This window comes from Stegodyphus dumicola, chromosome 1 (genome assembly GCF_044657685.1).
Source record: "Stegodyphus dumicola isolate Sdum_Otavi_A_Nest chromosome 1, ASM4465768v1".
Taxonomy (NCBI): domain Eukaryota; kingdom Metazoa; phylum Arthropoda; class Arachnida; order Araneae; family Eresidae; genus Stegodyphus; species Stegodyphus dumicola.
In genome coordinates, this window is record NC_140768.1 from 137,561,968 (window position 1) to 137,585,986 (window position 24,019).

At 35.0% G+C, this 24,019-nt stretch overlaps 1 protein-coding gene across 2 annotated transcripts in view; it reads left to right on the forward strand.

The window, feature by feature from the left end:
* The window catches only part of LOC118180596 (uncharacterized), a 386,689-nt gene that overhangs the window by 267,314 nt on the left and 95,356 nt on the right, over positions 1-24,019 (forward strand). For both annotated transcript variants that reach the window (XM_085821254.1, XM_085821256.1), the window contains exons 9-11: positions 1,379-1,472; positions 5,055-5,159; positions 11,377-11,491. In XM_085821254.1, coding sequence (XP_085677380.1) covers positions 1,379-1,472; positions 5,055-5,159; positions 11,377-11,491 — 314 coding nt within the window. The remainder of the gene's footprint in view (positions 1-1,378; positions 1,473-5,054; positions 5,160-11,376; positions 11,492-24,019) is intronic.

Here is a 24,019-nt window from a genome sequence, read left to right on the forward strand (position 1 = left end):
CCCCCATTTAAAAGGAAGAATGATCGAGTCAGTCATGAGCAAATAAAGGAGAAAGTGGCTATCTGTAATATAGCCCTCCCAGATTTTTCGACAAAAAATATCGCCGAGCAGAGGGATAAATGATAGGATGTGGTAACCCATACCATTCGGTCAACGCAATGTAAACAACCGTAAATTTCTGGAATTAAAGTTACAGCTAACATTTACAGCTAATAGTGGTCAATTACATTTATTCACTTTCAATACAAATTCCCTAGATATTCATTTACACAAAGTTTTCCGGCATAGCTTTCTCTTAAATTTTGTCACAATTTTAATATTAATATTAACTATCTAAATACAAAATTCCTAACACTGTTATCGGCGATTATTTAACGCTCGGACATCGTGCAGAATATTGTTATAAAGATAAGATTTTTGGCTACTTTGGAAGTGATATTTTTGCATTTAGTTACGGCTTGCTGTAAACCTGCTGCTAGTGATGTTGTAATTAAGTATCAGGCTTAAAGGAAAACTTTAGGTGGGAATTTTTAAACAAGTGTAAAAGTTTGGAAAAGTCGGGTATTCCAAACACATATTTTATGTATAAATTAACAAGAAAGTATGAACATTTTAGAGGATTTTTGATGGATTGTGGATTATTGAAGGATACAGTTTGTTGTAAAAAATGTAAGATACCATGCGGGTAGTTAGTCATAAAAATCATAAAAATCCTCCGTTGGTAGTCATAAAAATTATCCATTGGTCATTTAGTCATAAAAATCATCCATTGGTAGTATCTGGAGATGTAAAAAGTGAGAAATCAAGAAATCAATTAGGCTAAGATCATGGTTCGCCTGTAATTAAACTTAATTTACAGTTAATTAATTCTTAATTACATAATTATTTGTCAAGGGCGAAATATCTAAAGGTTTTCGGCATTGTTTTAAAAATGACATACTTTTAACCTTAATAATTTTCGTTAATCATTCCTTAACATTTTTTTTTCTTTTAAAATCGTGTATAATAGTTGTAAATTTATTTCTATTATCCATGATTTCTGGTGAAAGAAAGATGGTCGCCATTTTTCAACCACGCAGTTTCATCGGAAATCTTGATGGTAACCTTCTTTCAAAACATGGTTTTTGATGCGCTTTGGCGTCAAAAAATTCTCCAAATTTTGAAGGTGGACTGTACTGAAGTTGCTCCGAGAAAGTAATCAAATAACATTATTGGTCGATTTAGTTACTGGTTCTGGCGCTTTTCTGCTGCTTTTATTTGATGGGAAACTATGTGTGTTATATACATATATTTAAAACATCGATTATCTGAAAATTAACATCTTCGTCTTATTTTGAGCATTCTATTTCAACAAATTTCATTTTGTTCTCTTCTTCAGATACAATCAACTGACAGCAGTTCCAAAATCCTTAAGTAACTGCATCAACATGACAGAATTCAATGTAGAGAGTAATGCCATTTCACAATTGCCAGTAAGTAATATTGAAGATGCTTAACGTATATTTTTTTTAAATTCACTATTTTAAAAATTACTAGCGGGCTGGGCCAAAGCAAAACTTATATGTTCTATGTGCACCTGAAAAGAAAATCGATAAAAACATCTTTATATGTGGCTAAAAAGTGTGTCGCCGATAGTTTATTGTTGCCACTCGGAAAAATGAGCGCGGAAATTAACGTTTCCGCAGTTTTTAATTAATATCTCGGCCGATCAAAGTCGTACGAAGATGAGAACGGTATCAATGGATTTGGAGAATTTTTTGGAATCCGAGGATACGCGTCTCGAATTTCAGTTCGGCGCCGTTCCGTAGATATTCGAGAAAAAAGAATTTGCCACGTAGCCAAATCTCTCTAATAGGGAAAACCCAAGAAAGAAAGTGGAGAATGTAGGGAAAACGTAGGGGGAAATTAGTTTTTAATTTATATCTCAGCTAATTAAAGTCCCAAGAAGACGCAAATGGTCAAAATGTCGTGCCACGGACCTACGGAATCCAACGCTGTGCTTCGCTAAGCCCGGGAGCCAGCCGTTTCGGATGATATGATGTTACTTCACGCCATATATATATATATATATATATACACTGGTGTGCAAAAATTAGGCACGAAATCGAAAAATTAGCATATCAGGTGAACGAAAAGGCAGAGCGGACAGAAAGACCAATCAGAAGATTAAGTAAGGTGATGTACGGTAGCACATGCGCAGATATGCAGGTAGACGTAATGGGGGAGTGTCTGATTAGTATAAAGCATGTTTTCGGTGTATGATCAGTATTTCTCGCAAAGAGATTGCACGCCGTATACCAGTTAAAATCACACCGAGTTGCTGCCTCAGCGAGAAATGGCGAATAATCAATCTGTTAGAGGACATCTGGATGCTTTTACCCGAGGTCGAATAATTGGGAAGTTGGAGGAAGGCCGCAGTGTGACAAGTGTGGCTGCAGAGTTCGGAATTGCTCACAGCATCGTTTCACGACTTTGGAGACAATTTCAAACTACAGGAACAGCTATCCGGGGGTTTAGTAGTGGTCGTCCACGAGGAACCACACCCGCAGATGACCGGTATATTGCCTTACAGGCCAGAAGAAACAGGCGGCAGACAGCGCGAGAAATCGCTAAACACACGACACAGGCGACTGGACGACCGATATCGCGTTTTACCTTGGCCAGAAGACTGCACGGTGGTGGTCTGTTTGCACGACGCCCTGTACGGTGTGTAACTCTAACGCCTGCCCATCGGAGAAGGCGTTCTCTGTGGTGCCGGGAACACCGGAATTGGAGAGACAATGAATGGGGACGAGTACTCTTTACAGATGAGAGCAGATTCAGTCTGAGTAGCGATTCTCATCGCATACTCATCTGGAGTGAGCGCGGAAGCCGCAATCATCCCTCGAACACCATTGAAAGGGACAGGTATGGAGGTGGCGGCGTTCTCGTTTGGGGAGGCATCATGCTTGGTAGTCGTACAGACCTTCACATCTTCGACGCAGGTTCAGTCAACGGGACCCGTTATTGCAACGAGATTCTTCTTCCATATGTGCGTCTTTTTAGAGGCGCTATGGGTTCGCAGTTCCTTTTCATGGACGACAATGCACCATTTCATCGCACAGTAGCTGCCGAACAGTTCTTAGAGAGTGAGGATATTGAACGTATGGATTGGCCGGCACGATCTCCGGATCTCAATCTCATCGAGCATGTATGGGATTTTCTAGGCAGACGCTTGGCAGCTCGTACCTTACCACCAGTAACGATTCCGAAGCTTCGATTGGCGCTCCAAGACGCCTCAACAACTCATTGACACCCTCATTCTCAGCATGGGCAGACGCTGTAAAACCTGCCTAGCAGTCAGGGGAGATCATATTCCCTATTAAAGACCGGATGTTTCTTGCTGGACACCCATCACAGGGATGTTTCGGCCTTCAGTCGCATTGCGCTCCATGCTACTTTTTCAATAGAGCTTCTTTTTATCCCTCTGATTTCTCTTTTAGTAAGTGTTGCTTACATTACTCATGTCCTTACGTATTGGGGATCTTACGGTATTAAATGTGTTGATTTGGAAAGCTTTTGTACAAAGTTATATTGAAAAAAACGTCTCGTCCTTAATTTTTGCACACTAGTGTATATATATATATATATATGCGGCTTAAGTGTCTGTTTGTCGCCGATAGTTTTGTGGTTGCTTGCGTGACTGTACTAGCCAATGGGCTGAAGTTGCCACGGCACAGGGTTGCCATTTCAATTGAGAGGTAGACAATTTCCTCTAAAACACGCCTTTGCTATGACCATCCATAAGTCTCAGGGCCAAACGCTTAAGCATGTTGACATATTTTTACCTGAACCAGCATTTGAACACGGTCAACTTTATGTTGCCTGTTTAAGAGTTCGTGAAAGAACGGACGTAAAATTAAAAATAATGGATGGTCCTCTGCAAGGCGAGCTGAAAAATGATGGATAGATCTACACAAGAAATGTTGTGTACAAAGAGATCTTTGACATATGAATTAACATTTCATTATTTAAATCACCTTTATTGATTGAGCTAGCGGTGGCTCTTAAGAAATGTACCGCCAGTGGTTTCCTTCATTTCACTCTACTTTAAGCAATTAAGCAAGTAGAAGGGGGTACCCCGTTTGGCAGTAAGTAAAGGGGCGTTCTCGCCTCCTGTCCTGGGTAATTCAGTTTAAATTAGCGGACACCTTTGCACAAATCATTTTAATTACAATTTATAATATCTAGAACAGCGGCCATTTCGCATGACCGCCGGGCGTTCTAGTTTCAATATAAATAAAAAGAATTCTTTCCAAGCAAGATACAATTCGTAAATAATTTTTTTGTTGCCATACCAGGAAACAAAAACTTAAAACATTTCAGGTTAATACATATGACTGATGATTTAAATTTAATGTAATATAACAACTTTTTTTAATATTAATAAAATTATATCAATAAAATTGTCAATAGCAGCTATTTATTCAAATTGCTGACATTAACGAAAAATTTCCCTCTTACAATGACGTCGCGTGCAATCGCATGCTTTCTTCAACGTCAGAAAATGACATCCACAATTCACTTGGCATTCTAATCGTGCCTATTTTCAGAACATTTACAATTGTTTATTACTATTGCGATAGGAACAGAGCACAGCAAAATGACGTCCATGCAGCAACAGAGATACAAGCGAAGTACGCGTTTATCTAATATGGAGCTAACCAAAGAAGGACAGTTTTGGTTAACGTTAGAAAGGTTTCAGTTTTCAGAGTTTAGGATTTATCTAGAAATGACGCAGTCCAGAAAAAGTTATTGCAGTTTTTAGAACACAGAGAGAAAATACTAAAATTAAAAATGAGGAATTAAAAGCCTATTGTTAAATTTAATTATAAAGCTGATTTACATATTTTTATTACACACACACACATATATATTAACATATATAAGAAATTGCAGTAAACTATTGCTATTGGTTTTACCCATTTTTGTGCCTAAACATTATTAATGATTAAAATAATTTATTAATAATATTATGTAATAATATTGATTCTATATTTCGTATACTTTGATAGGAAGGCCTTTTGTCCAGCTTGGTCAACTTAACAAGTCTGACCCTTTCTAGAAATGCCTTCACATCCTATCCAGTAGGCGGACCATCCCAGTTCTGTAATATATATGTAAGTACTTGATACCACTTTGGACCAACTTATCATGACTATTGCTATTGAAGATCTCTGATTCAACTAATGAATTAAATATTATCAAATAGGTGTTTTCTTGCTCAAGCCAGTTTCGAAACGCGCGTAAAACATCTTTAAGGTTTAGCACTAAAATTCGCACATCGAAGAGTCTTTCTCATTCGCAGAAATCGAAAATTTGTTCATTTAAAATTTTCCCTTGGCGTTAACTTTCCTTTGCTTTGTCCACTGTTACAGTTTCATGTTGCTGGCCACGAGAGGGCGCAGATTTTTTATTTTATATTTATTATTTTTTCTTACCGCTTTGAGGATTATTTAATTGAGATATAGAGGCAATGACAAAAAAATAAGATGAATGTCCTTCTGTAAGAAAACGAATTGTAAATAGCCGTAAATAAAATTTTCCGTGTGATAAAATGGCAAAGAATTTCAAGTATGCTGTGGATTTCTTCAAGGAAAGCTAAGCTGAAAGATTTTCTCACCAAATATTGTTAAACGGTGAAAACGTAAGAAAATACAACCCTAGAAACAGCAAACAATAATCAAAATCACCTAATCTATTTTTAGTAATATTTCGGAGGAAGGCGGGGATTTGCCAGAAGCAAAGCACTTAAACACAACTGTACAATATGGTAATTAAATAACTACTATTAGTATATAATAATTAAATAGCTATTTCATTATACATTTTTAATTGAAATTTACCCCTGTAAATCATTGTCATTTTATGTGTTGCACTTTGAGAATTAGCATCCAGCGCACAGTTTGAAATTGCTTAAACTTACTATAGTATTACTATAATAGTATTTTTGTACATAGAACAGTATAAAATCCAAAATCCGAACGTCCATTATCCGGAAGGATCAATATCCGGATCTCCAGACCACCAGTTTCTTTCTCAAAGAATAATAATAATAATTAAAATTCCCTCTGCAAAGATTAGGAATGAAAAATATAATACTCATCAAAAAGAAGAAGGTGTACCGTATACCCGATTTTTCTCGAGACTAACTGAGGTTCCAGCATACCATCTTCAAACACCTGCTGGCTTTGGCATTCCACCACTCCTAATGATAATCCATTGATTGATGTTGGCCAGGATCATACTTTCAGCTCCTGAGTGGTTGTGGAAGTTTAGTATTTTTGAAGTGAAGCCCCAATGTTGCCATGTCTACACGTCATTACATTTAAAATTATGATTTAAGTCCAGAAATTTCCAAAATCGCCACCGAAGGCCCGACAAATCTGGATCTCGGACTACTAAATTAAATTACTGAAATGGTTCAAAAGGTGTACCTTAACACGATTACTATTTAAAATATTAATTATATTGCTAAAAATTGAAAAACTATTCATTTTAACGTAAGCCGCATAGAAAAACCAAATAGCCACAGTTTAGCCAAACTACCATAGTTCATCCTAGATACACTCGTGTGGAAAACTAAGAGAATTAGCACATGTCAAATTTCTGAAAAACAAGTGAGCAGATTTTAATGAAATTTAGCATGAATGTACATTTTTAACAGAGCGAAAGAGATGTGTCATATCATCATGTATCAAGTCATTTTACGTACTCATGAGTCTCAATAAAGTTTATAGCGCAATGAAGTCCAAAATCCAGGTCGTAATATCCGACTGAAAATGAGTCTAATATGGGGTATGGTCTCCTCTTGACAAACAGACAAGTCATGCAGTGTGAGGAATTGTGGAGAGGAGGTAGCTGAGAAGTCCCTGTGTCAGTCGATCCCAAATCTGCAGCAAGGTGGTTTTCAGCTGCGAGATGGTTTTCGGAGTAGGATGACGAGATGAAATTGTTCTCCCAAGAGTGTCCGAAATATGCTGTGTAGAGTTAAAATCAGGAGATCTGGCTGACCAATCCATGTGGTGAATATCCTCATTTTCCATGTAATCGTCGACCAGCTGAGCCTTATGAGGACGAACGTTGTTATCTTTAACAGGAACCCAGGACCAACTGCTCTTCTGAAAATTCGAACATTAGGCTCTAAGATCTCACCTCTCTACCTCATAGAAGCCTTTACCAAACACATGCAGGAGTGTGCGGTCTTCCAATATAATGTTTGTGTGTGTATTTAATTATGGCAAAGCACACTAGGGCTATCTACCTAAGGGAAGGGATGCCTTCGTGGAAGACTTTCTAAGGGAAACTGGCTCGTATACACGTTACACATGGGGAAAACCACGAAAACACCCATGCAGCCAGCCCGTTCGCGGGATTCGAACCTTGGACCGAACTACCAGTGTTCAACGACTTTACCGCTCGGCCGCTGGTGGGCCCGTCCAATATAATGCCTGCCCAAACCATTACACCTCCACTACCATAAAGATTTTTTTTTCCTTTGATGGGGGACGGATGGTATCGTGCACCACACTCTCTCCAGATACAGTTACGCCGAGAATCAGTGTCCAGGCTGAAATTTGACTCGTCTGTAAAAGGCACAGTGCTCCAGTGAAGTCTGGCTGAAAGCGCATGTGGTCTGCGCCATGCTAAGCGCGCCTTCTTGTGTGCTGCAGTGAGCGGGACGCAAACAGCGGGTCTTCTGTCATACAGCTCTATTTCATGAAGCCTTTTGGCAACTGTAGACAGTGGCAGTCGGGTTCCAGTGAAAGCTGCAGCTCACGGGAGAGCTGTGAAGCTGTAACAGTCCTGTGTCGACCCTCTGAAAGTGCCAAATAACGATCCTCATTTATCGTTGTCGATCTTGGTCAAACTTGCCCAAGTCTACTTGATAAAGATCCAGTGTCCTGAAACTGTTTCCAAAAACTACAGACGATACTGGACGTTATACATTGAGCTCTGTAGCCACCTACGCTTATGACTTTCCTGTTTCCTGTGTTTAATCTACCAACAATTCTCCATCTTATTCTGTCATCCATACATTCGTGACGATTCATTTTACCTGACTCATCCAGCTCTTTCGAGATACACGGCGAATGCCATGAAAGATTACGAAAACCCCCTTTGCTCTTATATCCACTCCACAATCACAGCTCCGCACACATGCCCGTGTACGCTTACGTATACGACTCTGAATATTTGGATAATTCTTCGGCACCATAATTAGTATCTTTCGTTGAATAATTTAAGAAAAAATAGACATAATTTGCAAATTCTCTTAATTTTTCACACAAGTGTGCATTGTCTCATAGTTTATTATACACTGGTGTGCAAAACTTAAGGACGAGACGGTTTTTTCAATATAACTTTGTACAAAAGCTTTCCAAATCAACACATTTAATACCGTAAGATCCCCAATACCCAAGGACATGAGTAATGTAAGCAACACTTACTAGAAATCAGAGGGATAAAAAGAAGCTTTATTGAAAAAGTAGCATGGAGCGCAATGCGACTGAAGGCCGAAACATCCCTGTGATGGGTGTCCAGCAAGAAACATCCGGTCTTTAATAGGGGATATAATCTCCCTGACTGCTAGGCAGGTTTCACAGCGTCTGCCCATGCTGAGAATGAGGGTGTCAATGAGTTGTTGAGGCATTGCTGCCCATTCGTCTTGCAGCGCCAATCGAAGCTCCGGAATCGTTACTGGTGGTAAGGTACGAGCTGCCAAGCGTCTGCCTAGAAAATCCCATACATGCTCGATGGGATTGAGATCAGGAGATCGTTCCGGCCAGTCCATATGTTCAATATCCTCACTCTCTAAGAGCTGTTCGGCAGCTACTGTGCGATGAAATGGTGCATTGTCGTCCATGAAAAGGAACTGCGAACCCATAGCGCCTCTAAAAAGACGCACATATGGAAGAAGAATCTCGTTACAATAACGGGTCCCGTTGACTGAACCTGCGTCAAAGATGTGAAGGTCTGTACGACTACCAAGCATGATGCCTCCCCAAACGAGAACACCGCCACCTCCATACCTGTCCCTTTCAATGATGTTCGAGGGATGATTGCGGCTTCCCCGCTCTCTCCAAATGAGTATGCGATGAGAATCGCTACTCAGACTGAATCTGCTCTCATCTGTAAAGAGCACTCGTCCCCATTCATTGTCTCTCCAATTCCCGTGCTCCCGGCACCACAGAGAACGCCTTCTCCGATGGGCAGGCGTTAGAGGTACACACCATACAGGGCGTCGTGCAAACAGACCCACCACCGTGCAGTCTTCTGGCCACGGTAAAACGAGATATCGGTCGTCCAGTCGCCTGTGTCGTGTGTCTAGCGATTTCTCCTGCTGTCTGCCGCCTGTTTCTTCTGGCCTGTAAGGCAATATACCGGTCATCTGCGGGTGTGGTTCCTCGTGGACGACCACTACTAAACCCCCGGATAGCTGTTCCTGTAGTTTGAAATTGTCTCCAAAGTCGTGAAACGATGCTGTGAACAATTCCGAACTCTGCAGCCACACTTGTCACACTGCGGTCTTCCTCCAACTTCCCAATGATTCGACCTCGGGTAAAAGCATCCAGATGTCGTCTAACAGATTGATTATTCGCCATTTCTCGCTGAGGCAGCAACTCGGTGTGATTTTAACCCTTTGACGATTATGGAAATGAGCAGTTTCCGTTTACTTAATTCGCGCAGCATTAGGAGTAAAGAGTAGTCGAAAGTAGCAGCTGTTTTCCCCCGCCGTTCTTCCGAAAATGTCACCTTTCTCTGGCGATGCCGTAGATAGCTCGTCTTGCGCGTTTTAAAAATTTCTTAAAGTATTTGTAGTACATAAATAACAGTTTTTACGTACTTTAAAATAATTATTAAACAGTAAATTATAAATGATTATAACCAATTATATAAATAATAATAGTTAATTATAAATATAAGACAAATATTAAATTGAAAGGACTAAATAAATACAACTAATGTAAAACTTTATGAAGCACAGTATAAATACAGTAATTACCTAAAAATCTTTTTGTGTGTGATATACTTTAAAACATGGAATTGCACATAATGGGGCATTACAGTCTTTGCAATACGTACGTGTTTCACGGCGAATTCTTTTTCCATTAGCATCATTTTTGCTGCAACATACCACACATCGTCTAGTAGGTTCTTTCTAATAGAGAATTTCAGAAATATTTGTCACGCAAGCTTTCATGCCTACATGACCAGTAAAACTAAATCGGCTAGGAGCGTGAGAACTTGAATCAATTATACACCACTGTCGAACACTCGAAAAATCTTCCTCATCGCTTGAATCGTCTTCTGAGCTTGAAATACTGTGAACAAAGTCTTCATCAGATTCAAAACTTAATAAGCTTTCTGTATCACAATCATAATCATCATCATACCTATCTAACTTTCGCTTTTGAGCCATTTTACTGTACAAACACCCTAAAAACCGCGCCAAAATACGTATAAAATGAACAAGGTCAAAAAAAAAAAATCCACCTTCATTATGCAAAGAAATTCATGGAACTCGTACTGCCATCTGTAGACAGTAAAACTAACTAAATTTCGTAAGTAGCATTCGTTTGAAACACAATCAGTGCAGAATAATAATGGCGAACGAAGTCAGCTCGTCAGCGCGCATTGGGGAAAAATTTCACTAGGCGAGTAGTGCTCGTTACTAACCATTTCGGTCAAAATCTTCCTCCCAAGCGGAACTCGTTTGCGCGCATTATGTAGCACGATTCGATTGCGAGCTGAACTCGTTCATAACCATCAAAGGGTTAACTGCTATACGGCGTGCAATCTCTTTGCCAGAAATACTGATCTTACACCGACAACATGCTTTATACTACTCAGACACTCCCCCATTACGTCTACCTGCATATCTGCGCATGTGCTACCGTACATCACCTTACTTAATCTCCTGATTGGTCTTTCTGTCCGCTCTGCCTCTTCGTTCAGCTGATATGCTAATTTTTCGACTTCGTCCTTAATTTTTGCACACCAGTGTATTTTTTGGGAGGGGGGGGGATCCAGGAGAAAGGAAAAAATATTATTATAAATTGTTTTTGTAAATTGTACTTTGTTAAATATTTCTTAATGCGTGTTTGTTCATAGTATTTAGCATATTTTTTACTTCATATATAATCGTCTCTTCGGGCACATCATTAGTTTCCCTTTTAAATGAATGCCTTCCCATTTTCATATAATATACTGTGTAGACGGTCTGTATAATATGAATATATAAATTTTAGTTCCATATATGCGAGATTTTAATCTATTAATATTACTTATTTGGATACTTCGTACTAAATATATATGTACATTTTATTTTTCTAGTCCATCAACATGGAACATAACATGATCAATAAAATTCCGTTTGGAATATTTTCAAGGGCCAAAAATCTTACGAAGCTGAACATGAAAGAAAATCAACTTACTTCCTTACCACTAGGTAAGTCCTTTAACGCGACTGCAGATTTTGTTTTTCACAGATTCCACTTTATCAAACAAAGAAAGCAACAACTAAATTGTCACCCATTGTTTTGTTATTAATTTTTCTTAGTTTTTGAGAGAGAGTAATAATGAAAATACAATTGGGAAAAACCTTGGCGCTTTCGAGCATAGTCGTTGCCTTATCAATCCTGCAAGGATCAATCTTGCCTTATCAATCCACTTAACAGCGTTACATCTCATTCATTTTATAACTCAGAATGCACAAAAATTATATCATATCATATCAAGAATTACCGCATTTTCTATTCAAATATTTTAATAAATGTAAAACGATGTTTAAAAGAATTTAAACAAATAATAAAGAAACACAGACTATTAAGCGCCGCTTAACTAATGCGCATGCGCTACGAATTAATTCAGTTCTCACTTCGCGACAAGGCAAAAACACATAAAACTTCAAAACATCATCATTAAAAACTCTAAAATACAAAAAACATAAAACACCAAATACAGTTAAAAACAGCTGAAAAACAATTTTTACAATTAATATAGTTTCTGCGCAAAAACAAGCAATACGGCCAGCGGGCAAAAAGACATATTTTTCGGTGCACAAAACTGGAAGTTTACTTTTGATCCCACTCGGCAGAAAGATACTGAAGTTAGTGCAGAAATTGGCTTAATTCACTATTCTACTAATAGTTTCGAATGTAAAGAAATGGCGGCTTTGTTAAATTGTTGACAATTCCACAAATATTGTATGCAGATTAACTAAAGGCATAAAAACCTTAACCGGAATATAAGAACAACATAATTCAAACACTTTAAGGCAAAAAGTGCACAATTTACCAACATATAAGAATAAAAAACTGAGCTGACCGAGTAAGGCAGCGTATTTCCAAACCCTACCCCACTTTTCGAATTTTTGACGTCACGGAAATATCGACTAATTTCACCTGGCAAGACCATGGAGGTAGGAAGTAAGATGGAGTCGCCCTAAATAAGTTTCTCCGTACCCTGCTCTGATTTTAATACTGCTCCGTACTGCTCTGATTCTCCGTAAATATTTTGTAATTACGTCGCAAATATACATATAAATGTATATATTTTCTTTTTCTACAACACTTCAGAGTCCTAAGTATGTGAAAACAACATATTTTTAAACAACATTTCATTCTGAACGGAATTAAATGCTATACTTGTCACAGGACAGTTTTCTCAGAATGGTTTAATTTGAATGAAATATTTTCACAAGTTTTCGTTAATTACATTAGAAAAAAAAAATTAAGGTAATTCGATTTTATTCGGTTAAGGTACAAAAATTAAGATCAAAGTTTATTGTATTATTAATATTAAAATTATGCATTATTTCTTTTCTATTTATAGAGCTTCTTCCTAAAATACTTTCTTAACTATGACATGATTTTTTGGCTTCTTTTTAAATCGAAAAATGTAAGTCAATTTATAATTAATGCTCTATTCGGTTCATTTTAAATTAGAGAATTATTAGGAATTAGCGAAATATTTTAAATAAGTATTTCGCTAATTCCTAATAATTAAATAGGTATTAAATAGTATTTGACTTTCTCTGAACATTTCTGAAAGGGAATAAAATAAGTTTTTTTTTTTTTTTTTTAAGTATTATTTAAAACTTGTAACTGAGTTATTATAAAATGTAAAGGGAATAATTCTTTTAATTATACTTATCAGATTTTTTTTTTTTTTACCCTTCATTTCAACAATACATATTCCAAAACTCTTTATTACGTTCTTAAGTGCGCATCTCATAGCATTTGCTTTAATATACCTTTTAAGAGATTGCTTTCCAATACGAACAATTCTTGCTTAAATAGTTTTATAACGTATTTGTCAACAGGATTTCAATTTATGTTTACAATTCAATATTAAGGTTATTATATATTTAGATAACATTTATAATCATTACAAATTAGATACATTTAATCATTAGATTTCTTCATAGTACTTTCACAGTTGTTTATAAGTGAATAAATTCTTCATTTCAAATACATTTATAAATAATTTAATGAATATTTAAGTATTTTGTCAAAGGCAGATACATGCTTTTAGCCAGCACATGCATAAATACCCATACATATTTCCTATTTATCATTTCCGGCATGTGCAAATCTTTAATTTCTGTGCATTCACTATATTTTTCGTGTAAAGTAATTTACACTAATTTAGCATACACCCGAAAGTTTTACATAAAAAATATATATGAATATAATTTGAATGAAAATTATAAGTATTATTTTTAATACCCACTCAAAGGTCAGTTTTTCTTCAAAATTCCCCCACGATGGCATCTCTCTCTTTAGGCAGATAGCTCTTGCATGCGTTACTCTATTTAATAAAAACTTAATCTGACCTATGTGCCTGATTACAAATATTTTAACATACATAATTTTATATTTACATTTAGCCATCAAGTTTCAAACTTTTCAAATCTTCTAGAAAATAAATTTTGGCTGATCTCTTTTAGCAATTTTCTTAAAATCTATATTTTTGTAGTGCAACAGCTTAGAATTTTATAAAACAAATTCATAATCAAAATCGCTGTTGTTAGTTATCGAAAAATAACCAAGATGTGATTTTTGCGTAAATGTCAGTAAACTATACAAATTGCTATTATCCATCACACTATGAATGTTTCTTTCATGCGAGAGTGTCCCTTTTTCGATTTCTATGGAACTGTCGTGTGTCGAAATACTATCAGAATTTTGTCAAGCGAGCTTCTGAATGTAAACAAAAAACACCCCGTCTGGTGACCCAAGCTTCAAAGTAGTGCTTCACTTCTAGCGCGGAATGGCCCCTCCTCCCTTTCCTACCTCCATGGTCCACACAATGCAGGGCGAAGGGTGAAAGTTCAGACGCCTTACGTGACGTCAAATCACGTGATTCTGCAGCTGACCAGGCCAACACCACCTAGAACTAACTCAAGGCCACGGCGCGCAGTTCGTGACGTCACTGCAGTAGGGATACTTTCGTCCTCGCCAACTTTAAGGGTGCCTTCTTAAATATCCATTTGACAGGCTTATTTAAAAACTGAAATTTTTATATTTAATTCTCATCGTTTATAAATCTGGAAAATACCTTGCTTTCATTAGAATGTGAAGAACCGAGATTTTTATTTTTAGAATGTTTTCGATACGAATAACTAGAATTTTTAATTCCATTAAAAGTTATTACTGATGTTACTAAATTTAATCGCTGAGAAACTCTTGTTAACGAAAGAAACTTCACACTTAATGAATCGGAATTTTATTTGTACGCAATAATTAAACAGAAAGACAATTTAAGACATGAAGGCAGGATATAGATCCTAAAAAATTGAGATAAATTCTAACTGATTTAAATTATGAAGCTAATTTACCTGGAATCATGTAGCAACATAAAATCATTAGTTGAAAACAAATATAAATTAATCAGAGTTTATTGGTCAAGGGTCGTATTAATTATACTTACAACAATTTATGCCTTGACTAATAAACATCTTTGATAAGTATAAGTAATATATCTTATTTTTGACATATGTTGCCGAATAATAATAAATACTCATGTTTGAAACAAATAACACTAAGCTTGCAACGATTTAAATAAGTTTTTATAATTATTTGAGACATTAGGTTCACAGAGAGAATTGTATATTATTTTGCATTTTAAATGGCAAATATCAAATCTCTGATAGAGGTCTGATATAGATCTAAATAGCTAACCTCTGATCTTTACAGGGAAATTTTATAACATGGTTTAGCAGTATTGTGTGGAAGGCAAATGTAACAAATCCTAAACTGGGATATTGAACACAACAAATGAAAAACACTATCATTGCATTATTACTGCCGAATAAAATTACTAACATATAAATGCCCTTAGGATGCACTAAATTATACATTACAATTCGAAACAATTTATGCAGAAATACTTTAGATAATATGTATATGCTTATTTTCAATCAGTCAACTAAAAAGAGGAAGGATTGTTTTCAATCAGTCAACTAAAAAGAGGAAGGATAGAGGAAAAGAAGAAAATCATCGAAATTGTCTTTGCAGTCAATTCAGAATTATTCAAAACTGTCTGTAAACGGGGAACGATAAATATTGTTTTTTTTTTTTTATCACAGACTGCATTTCATCAAATAAAAATGTATGACATAATATTTCATAAAGACTACATTTCTATCTTTAGAAAGAATTTAAATTGTAGTCTTTATGAAATATCATGCCATACATTTTTATTTCCATACGTATGTATATGCATGCTTATAAATGTATGACAATATATTCGATTTCTTTGAAAAAAAAATTGCTTCGACATACTGCTATACAAAATATACAATTAGCTACCAAAGATGAGCATAACCTTTGAATTGTCCGAGGGTGAGGAGCCAAAATACACCCAGAACTCCTTAAAAATTTATAAGCATGGGGTGAAATTGTACATAAAATACTGAATAGTATCATATTTTCTGGAGAATACCGTAAGTTTTCTTTGGATGTATTAATTAATGTTAATTGCTCCCTAATGAATTGTATGACTTTCTGCTTATTTTCATCGTATTGTTCTTCAATATTTTCTAAAGTTTCACAAACAGAATTTATTCTTAAATTCTGCACATCACTTTTAAATTCATACGACAACAAAGCGTTTAAAATAGAAATAACCTCATCTACATTGCCAACAGATGCTGGCAAAGTTAAATTATTAAATTTTTTAAGTTCAGTTTTCCCAATGTAAACTGAAAGTTCAAGTTTTTCGTTTATTAATGCTGAAATATTTATTTCAGGGCACGGTGTTAACTCAATAATTAAAAAGATAGCTTCCCGTGCTCTTTTAATACAGTTCCACAAGCCAGGTAGCTTTTCTTTTCCCATCTTATCTAAAAATTCAGAAAAAGAAGAAAAGGATTTTTCTTTTTCATTCGTCTGAAACTGGGATATACTTTCAGTTACAGTCCACTGAAGATTTTTATTTTCTAGCCTTTTATGACATTCATCTGGGCTTTCTCTCACGATAAATTCCCTTGAAATATCTTTTGGGCAGTTTGGGAAAATACTAGGAATCGCAGAACGTTTTAATTTGTACCTCGATAAGGGAGCAGTCACCTTCCTTCCAGTCCTTTCATCAACGAATTCTGTACATTTTGAAATGTCCTCAGGGTGAAAATGAAGGGCACAAACCTATCAGCAAGAATTTGTATACATTAAGTTTTTCGGCTTTAAACTGAGCATACATTATTAAATTTCATTAAATTTGTAGCATAAAATAATACAGGTTAGGTTATTTTAATTATGGCAAAGCCTCGAGGGCTATCTGCCTAAGGGGAGGGATGCCTTCATGGAGGACTTTCTAAGGGAAACTGGCTCGTATATACGTTACACATGGGGAAAACACCCATGCAGCCAGCCCGTTGCAGCAGGCCACTAACATAATATAAGTTAATGTTTATTCACGACTAATAGAAAGAAAATCCTACTTATCTATTAATTGTATAAAGTGAAACAGGTACTAGTTTTGAAGAATAATGTCTAATTAGATAGAAAAATCTTTTGTCAAATAAAGTGTTGCATAAATTTAATTATTTACTTACAAAAAATACGAAACACTTGTATGCAAAGATTGTTATAATCGGATTTAATTATCTAAACTAGAATTAAATACAAGATTTTGTAAAACTTCATATTTAATGATTTATGTTATATTTATTAAGTGAATTTTAAGAATATCAGGCATGAACTCACAAAAATTTAAATAGCGTATTTTTTCGCATTAACATCAGAAACAAAATTGGTATTAGTTACAGAGATATTATCAAGATTTTTCAAGGTCTTCGGATTTTAATAAATACGCTGTTCCTGTGACAAATGTATCGAGATATTTAAATGCAAGCATTTTGCAACATACAAAATGTATTTACAATTTTGAATATTTATTAATCCTACATTTAATTGAACTATAGATTGAACGATTAGCATGATGATAAACAGTACTATCTGCTATAAATTAAATTAATAGTATGATTAAATCATCATACTTATATAATCACTATTAGACTTACAATAAGATTAAATATGTTTACTTTCTATAAATGTATGTACTCGATTTAGTTTATGATAATTATAACATACTTAACACAGAAGCACTTTTTAAAGCACAGATAAGTATAAACTTATTCATTAAAAAAAAAAAAAAAAAAAAAAAAAAAAACGCAACTTACCTTCGAAAATTTTGTTGGCTTGAAATTGCTTCTATGAATCGCCTTTATCCATTTATTTAAGAGTTCTTTCTCTTTCGGAAAAGAGAAAACCTGTACTTTTGGGCCATTTGGATAGTTCCCTTTACAGTTAGGTACACAGCATGTGTAAACCATATCAAAAATTTGAAAAACAAATAATAAAGTGGAATACTTATAATATAGAAATATCTGAAAAAAGAAAGAAAGTGTCGACTGTTCTTATGGACGATTTCTGACCAAGTGACCGTCAAAACTCCGGAAATCCACCCACCACAGTCCTGGGTGGGGAGAGTTAAATGAAATACAATCCCTACTAACACTGACGTCACACCTCCTCCTGAGAAACGCGCCGTGGCCTTCAGTTAGTTCTAGGAGGTGTTGACCAGGCCATCTAATCCAAGGCCAACTTATACTCAAGGCCTGCCAGTGTGAAAATATTCTTTTGTGTTTTCGGTTGCCTGCGTGATATTCCTACTGACCGCAAGATGGCGCTACAATTCTGCTACACTTTGCGATGTTTACAAAAATCGGAAAAGTACCAAAAACGAATTCTGTCTTGTTATATGCAAAGTTTAAAAACGATTAATCCATAGTAGTAAAAAATTGTTGATTTCTTATTAGTAAAAATATTTTAATTAGAAGGTAAGCATGGAATTTTAAGCTATCTCACTTTTTTTTTTTTTTTTTTTTTTTTTTCACACATAAACACCAGCTATTTGATCTCGATTTTAATTCCTACTTTCATCTAGACATGCGCTATTCTGAATTGTACGCATTACAACTATTTATTCTAATTTAAAGGTAATTCAAAGTTGACACCTTATTTTTTAATTATTTATATAGTAAGAAGTTAAAAGATAGCTTCAGATCATGTACTATTTCAGTGAAAATTTTTCAAAATATTTCTATAGGCTGTACTGGGCCAAAAAATAATTTAGTATCCCCTATCAAAGATGTAATTAACATATTAATACACCGTGATCTAAAATTGTATATTTGTTTCCACGGCATTGGAATAAAAATATTACTTAAAGAGATTAAAGTAAAAATATCACTTAATGAGATTAAATTTTACATACTGAAGAATTTTTTTTAATTATTAAATAACTGTTTTTTGGAAATCTTAAACAATAAAAGTTTAAATAATGCAGATTTTGATCTCTGTGCAGTATTTGCATTGCAGATATTCAAAGACATTCTAAAATTATTAAGCCAAAAAAAAAAAAAAGTCTTACTGTGGCATAGATTTTGAATGAAACTCAAACCCAAAGTTGCTTTTTTGACTAATTTTAATATTACACAGGTGTGTTTCTCTTCACTTTCATTTGTATTCTAAATTTCATTGATGTTAACATTAAGAAACTAGTAAATGAATAAAGTGCATTGCAGCAATTTACATTTTCAGTGTTAGAGAAGCTTCAATTTTTCAAATGAAAGTAATGAAATTTTTTATAAAGCTATTGATCAAATCAATCTGTTTGTTATAAATAAAAGAGACACAGACATCATAAAATATATTTTAAGAGCACAGAAAAAACTAATAATTCTCATAATCACAATATATACTTAAGAAAACGTTCAGTTCTGTATAGCAAGGATAAAATTTGAATACTTGCAATGGCTGAATATAAATAATATATCCATGCCCACATTGCTAAGTAGAATGAGGTATATATATGCATTTAAAGTTAGGCAAAAAAAAAAAAAAAAAAAAAAAAAAAACCACCAAGCTTATTAAATGCATCACTTAAATATACAGCAGGTATACACTTTTACACACATACAACATTTATCAGAATGACATGTGTACAAAATTTTATGGCTGGCAGCGTGAGATACTGATATAGTTCATTATCAAGAATAATGTATACATGAAATAAAATTACTGAATTTCACAAAACAATATTATCACTATTAAGCACACATACACATGAGTGCCATCTTGATACATTACCTACATGACATAAATCCATGTGTAGCATTCCTATTCCAGATTAATCAGAAGAAAGTTCCACACAAAGTTTTGAAAGTAACAGCATTAGATGCACAAAGATTTCAGAAGTAAATAAGCAGAATGAAGAATTTCAGAACTGAGTTCAGTGAGGTATATACACAATTTTAAACCTATATGCATATAAAGTTACGCAAAAAAACCAAGCTTGATAAGTATAGCCCTTAAATATACAGCAGCTAGACAAAAAATACACTTTTTGTTAATAACGAGCTACGTTACAAATAATGAGCGTATAGCAAAATTGTAGCAGAATGCGAGCGCCACCTAGTGATGAATTTCGCGAAAGCCACTGAAAACTGGGAACCGGAATTTCGTTCAGTCTGGCAGGCCCATGGAGGTAGGAAGTAAGATGGAGTCGCCCTAAACAACTTTCTCCGTACCCTGCTCTGAGGCACCGGCGATCCCTACGTGGTGACCAAAACATTGGGTCATTTACCATTGAGTTCTATGGGATTTGACGCGTTCGGGTGTAAATATTTTGTAATTACGTCGCAAATATACATATAAATGTATATATTTTCTTTTTCTACAACGCTTCAGAGTCCTAAGTATGTGAAAACAACATTTCATTATGAACGGAATTAAATGCTAGACTTTTCACAGGACAGTTTTCTCAGAATGGTTTAATTTGAATGAAATATTTTCACAAGTTTTCGTTAATTAAATTAGAAAAAAAAAATTAAGGTGATTCGATTTCATTCGGTTAAGGTACAAAAATTAAGATCAAAGTTTATTGTATTATTAATATTAAAATTATGCATTATTTCTTTTTTATTTATAGAGCTTCTTCCTAAAATACTTTCTTAAATATGACATGATTTTTTGGCTTCTTTTAAATCGAAAAATGTAAGTCAATTTATAATTAATGCTCTATTCGGTTCATTTTAAATTAGAGAATTATTAGGAATTAGCAAAATATTTTAAATAAGTATTTCGCTAATTCCTAATAATTAAATAGGTATTAAATAGCATTTGACTTTCTCTGAACATTTCTGAAAGGGAATAAAATAAGTTTTTTTTTTTAAAGTATTATTTAAACTGAGTTATTATAAAAAAAATGTAAAGGGAATAATTCTTTTAATTATACTTATCAGATTTTTTTTTACCCTTCATTTCAACAATACATATTTCAAAACTCTTTATTACGTTCTTAAGTGCGCATCTCATAGCATTTGCTTTACAATACCTTTTAACAGATTGCTTTCCAATACGAACAATTCTTGCTTAAATAGTTTTATAACGTATTTGTCAACAGGATTTCAATTTATGTTTACAATTCAATATTAAGGTTATTATATATTTAGATAACATTTATAATCATTATAAATTAGATACATTTAATCATTAGATTTCTTCACAGTTGTTTATAAGTGAATAAATTCTTCATTTCAAATACATTTATTTATAAATAATTTAATGAATATTTACGTATTTTGTCAAAGGCAGATACATGCTTTTTGCAAGCACATGCATAAATACCCATACATATTTCCTATTTATCATTTCCGGCATGTGCAAATCTTTAATTTCTGTGCATTCACTATATTTTTCGTGTAAAGTAATTTACGCTAATTTAGCATACACCCGAAAGTTTTACATAAATAATATATATGAATATAATTTGAATGAAAATTATAAGTATTATTTTTAATACCCACTCAAATGTCAGTTTTTCTTCAAAATTCCTCCACGATGGCATCTCTCTCTTTAGGCAGATAGCCCTTGCATGCGTTACTCTATTTAATAAAAACTTAAACTGACCTATGTGGCTAATTACAAATATTTTAACATACATAATTTTATATTTACATTTAGCCATCAAGTTTCAAACTTTTCAAATCTTCTAGAAAATAAATTTTGGCAGATCTCTTTTAGCAATTTTCTTAAAATCTAAATTTTTGTTGTGCAACAGCTTAGAATTTTATAAAACAAATTCATAATAAAAATCGCTGTTGTTAGTTATCGAAAAATAACCAAGATGTGATTTTTGCGTAAATGTCAGTAAATTATACAAATTGCTATTATCCATTACACTATGAATGTTTCTTCATGCGAGAGTGTTCCTTTTTCGATTTCTACTGAACTGTCGTGTGTCGAAATACTATCAGAATCTTGTCAAGCGAGCTTCTGAATGTAAACAAAGAACACCCCGTCTGGTGACCCAAGCTTCAAAGCAGTGCTTCACTTCTAGCGCGGAATGGCCCTTCCTCCCTTTCCTACCTCCATGGGCAGGCCTTTAGTATAAGTTGGCGTTGTCTAATTTCGAAGGCCACGCCTGAACCCTATCGAGAACCTCTGGGACGTGTTGCATCGCCGAATTCAGGGGTGCACTACCCGTGCAAAATCGGTGTAGGAACTTCTATGTCTTCTCCAAGCCGAGTGGAAGAAAATACCACTAGCTGTCATACAAAGACTTGTGGAAAGTATGCCCCGGAGGGTCCACGCTGTAATTACCTCTCGTGGAGGCTCTACCAACTATTGCTTTTGAATAAAGTTAGTTTTTCTTTTCTATCACAGGTGTCCAAATACTTATTGGTAGTCAGTGTACTTGCTCGGCGTGTTATTTTATCTTAATTCTGTTAAGTAGTTTCGGTTATTCGGAAAGAATCGCAGCTGTATTTCACACTTTGCCGGTTTGTCATTTGGCATCCTATAAAATACTTAGGCAATGTGTTGTTGTTGCTGTTGTGACTTATCTTACTTGTCTTATAACACCAGAACAAGCCACGAAATTCATCGCGGCAAGGAGAGCAAGACTGCATCTGTAGTTGGCGAGAGCCTTGAGCACTATATAGGTGACCGCGCCCAATTTTTATTGAGAGCAACCCAGTGGGGACGGGTCCGAAAGTCTCTCCCACCCCTCTTTACCCTATCACAAACCTCTCGAAAGGACTTTCGGCTCGCCATATATTTAGAGTGCCCCCATACCGCAAAGCCACTATGAGTTTACAAATATCCATGCCTTCTGCGGGATTCAAACCCGGGTTCTTCGGTACCACAGTAGGCTCACCGTCTGTGCGGCTTAGGCAATGTGTGAAATATTTGATCGTTTTATACACTGCCGGGCAGTTTTCAGCGTTCTATAAAATGCCTAGGCATTCTATAGAATGCCGGATTTCATACTTTGCCTGTAGCATATACATAAACAAAAAATATTCGTAGTATGAAAGAAAAAATAACATAACCCTGGACACGAGAGCAATAGGAATTAATTTATCTGTAAATGTTCAGAAAATAATATAAAACAATAATCAATACTATGTCACAAAAACTATTAGTAAGCTTTAGATGCACTCATGGTAAATCTGACAAATTACAATGTTCGTCTCAGAATTAAATATTTCTTTAGATAAATGTAATAAGTAAATAATTGCAAAAATTTTTTACTCTGAAGATTCTGGGGTTCCGCCCTTTTATCTAACAACTAAATGTAAATGAACCTAGGGAACAGCTAAGCGAATAATCGCTTTAGTTCAGTAACAGAAACGTTAACTCGAGAAGGGTTAATTACCTTTCATTGCTCAAAATAAGAGTTAACAGACGGTACCTTTCTCAGGGTGTACAACAAAGCCTCTACTTGGGCTTGAAATCAAAATAAGATTTAACTACTATTTAACTATGGAGATATAACCGAAGCTATCACAATTCTAAGTAGTTGGCCCCTAAATATCGAATAAACTAGCGAAGCTATCAAGGGCCTGTAATACGGCCGAGCGTAGTAACAGCTTAGAGAGACTTAGCCAAAAGGTAAACGCGCGTTAGTCAGAAACTCTGAGGCTCTCTCTTAAGATACTTGAAATTTTTTAATTCAAGTATCATTCCAAAAATGTTGATAAATATTTATATCAATTATCTTTCCTAAGTCGCCCAAAATATGATACAAAAAAACTGAAACTCGTGCACATGTTCATGTAAAGGACTTCGTGTGTTCAAAATTTGGTGTCTCTACGTACCTCCCTCTTTTCTAAATGCTAGGAATATATGCATTGCATTATCTCACCTTCTTAGGAAACATAAAAAAACTTCGAGACTCAAGCGACTAATCGCTATGTCCAGCAAGGAGAAAGAGAAACGGAATAAGGGTGTAAAAACCTTTTTTCTTGAAGCTCAGTAATTTAACAAAAGACATTTCCTCCGCTTACAAAACCAAATAGCATCTATGGCTTACCTAAAAAATAATGAATTCAAATTTAAAGCTAAACTAAGTCGTAAGATCGCCAAAGGCTACACAGAATCAATAAAGCGCAAAGTGGCTCATA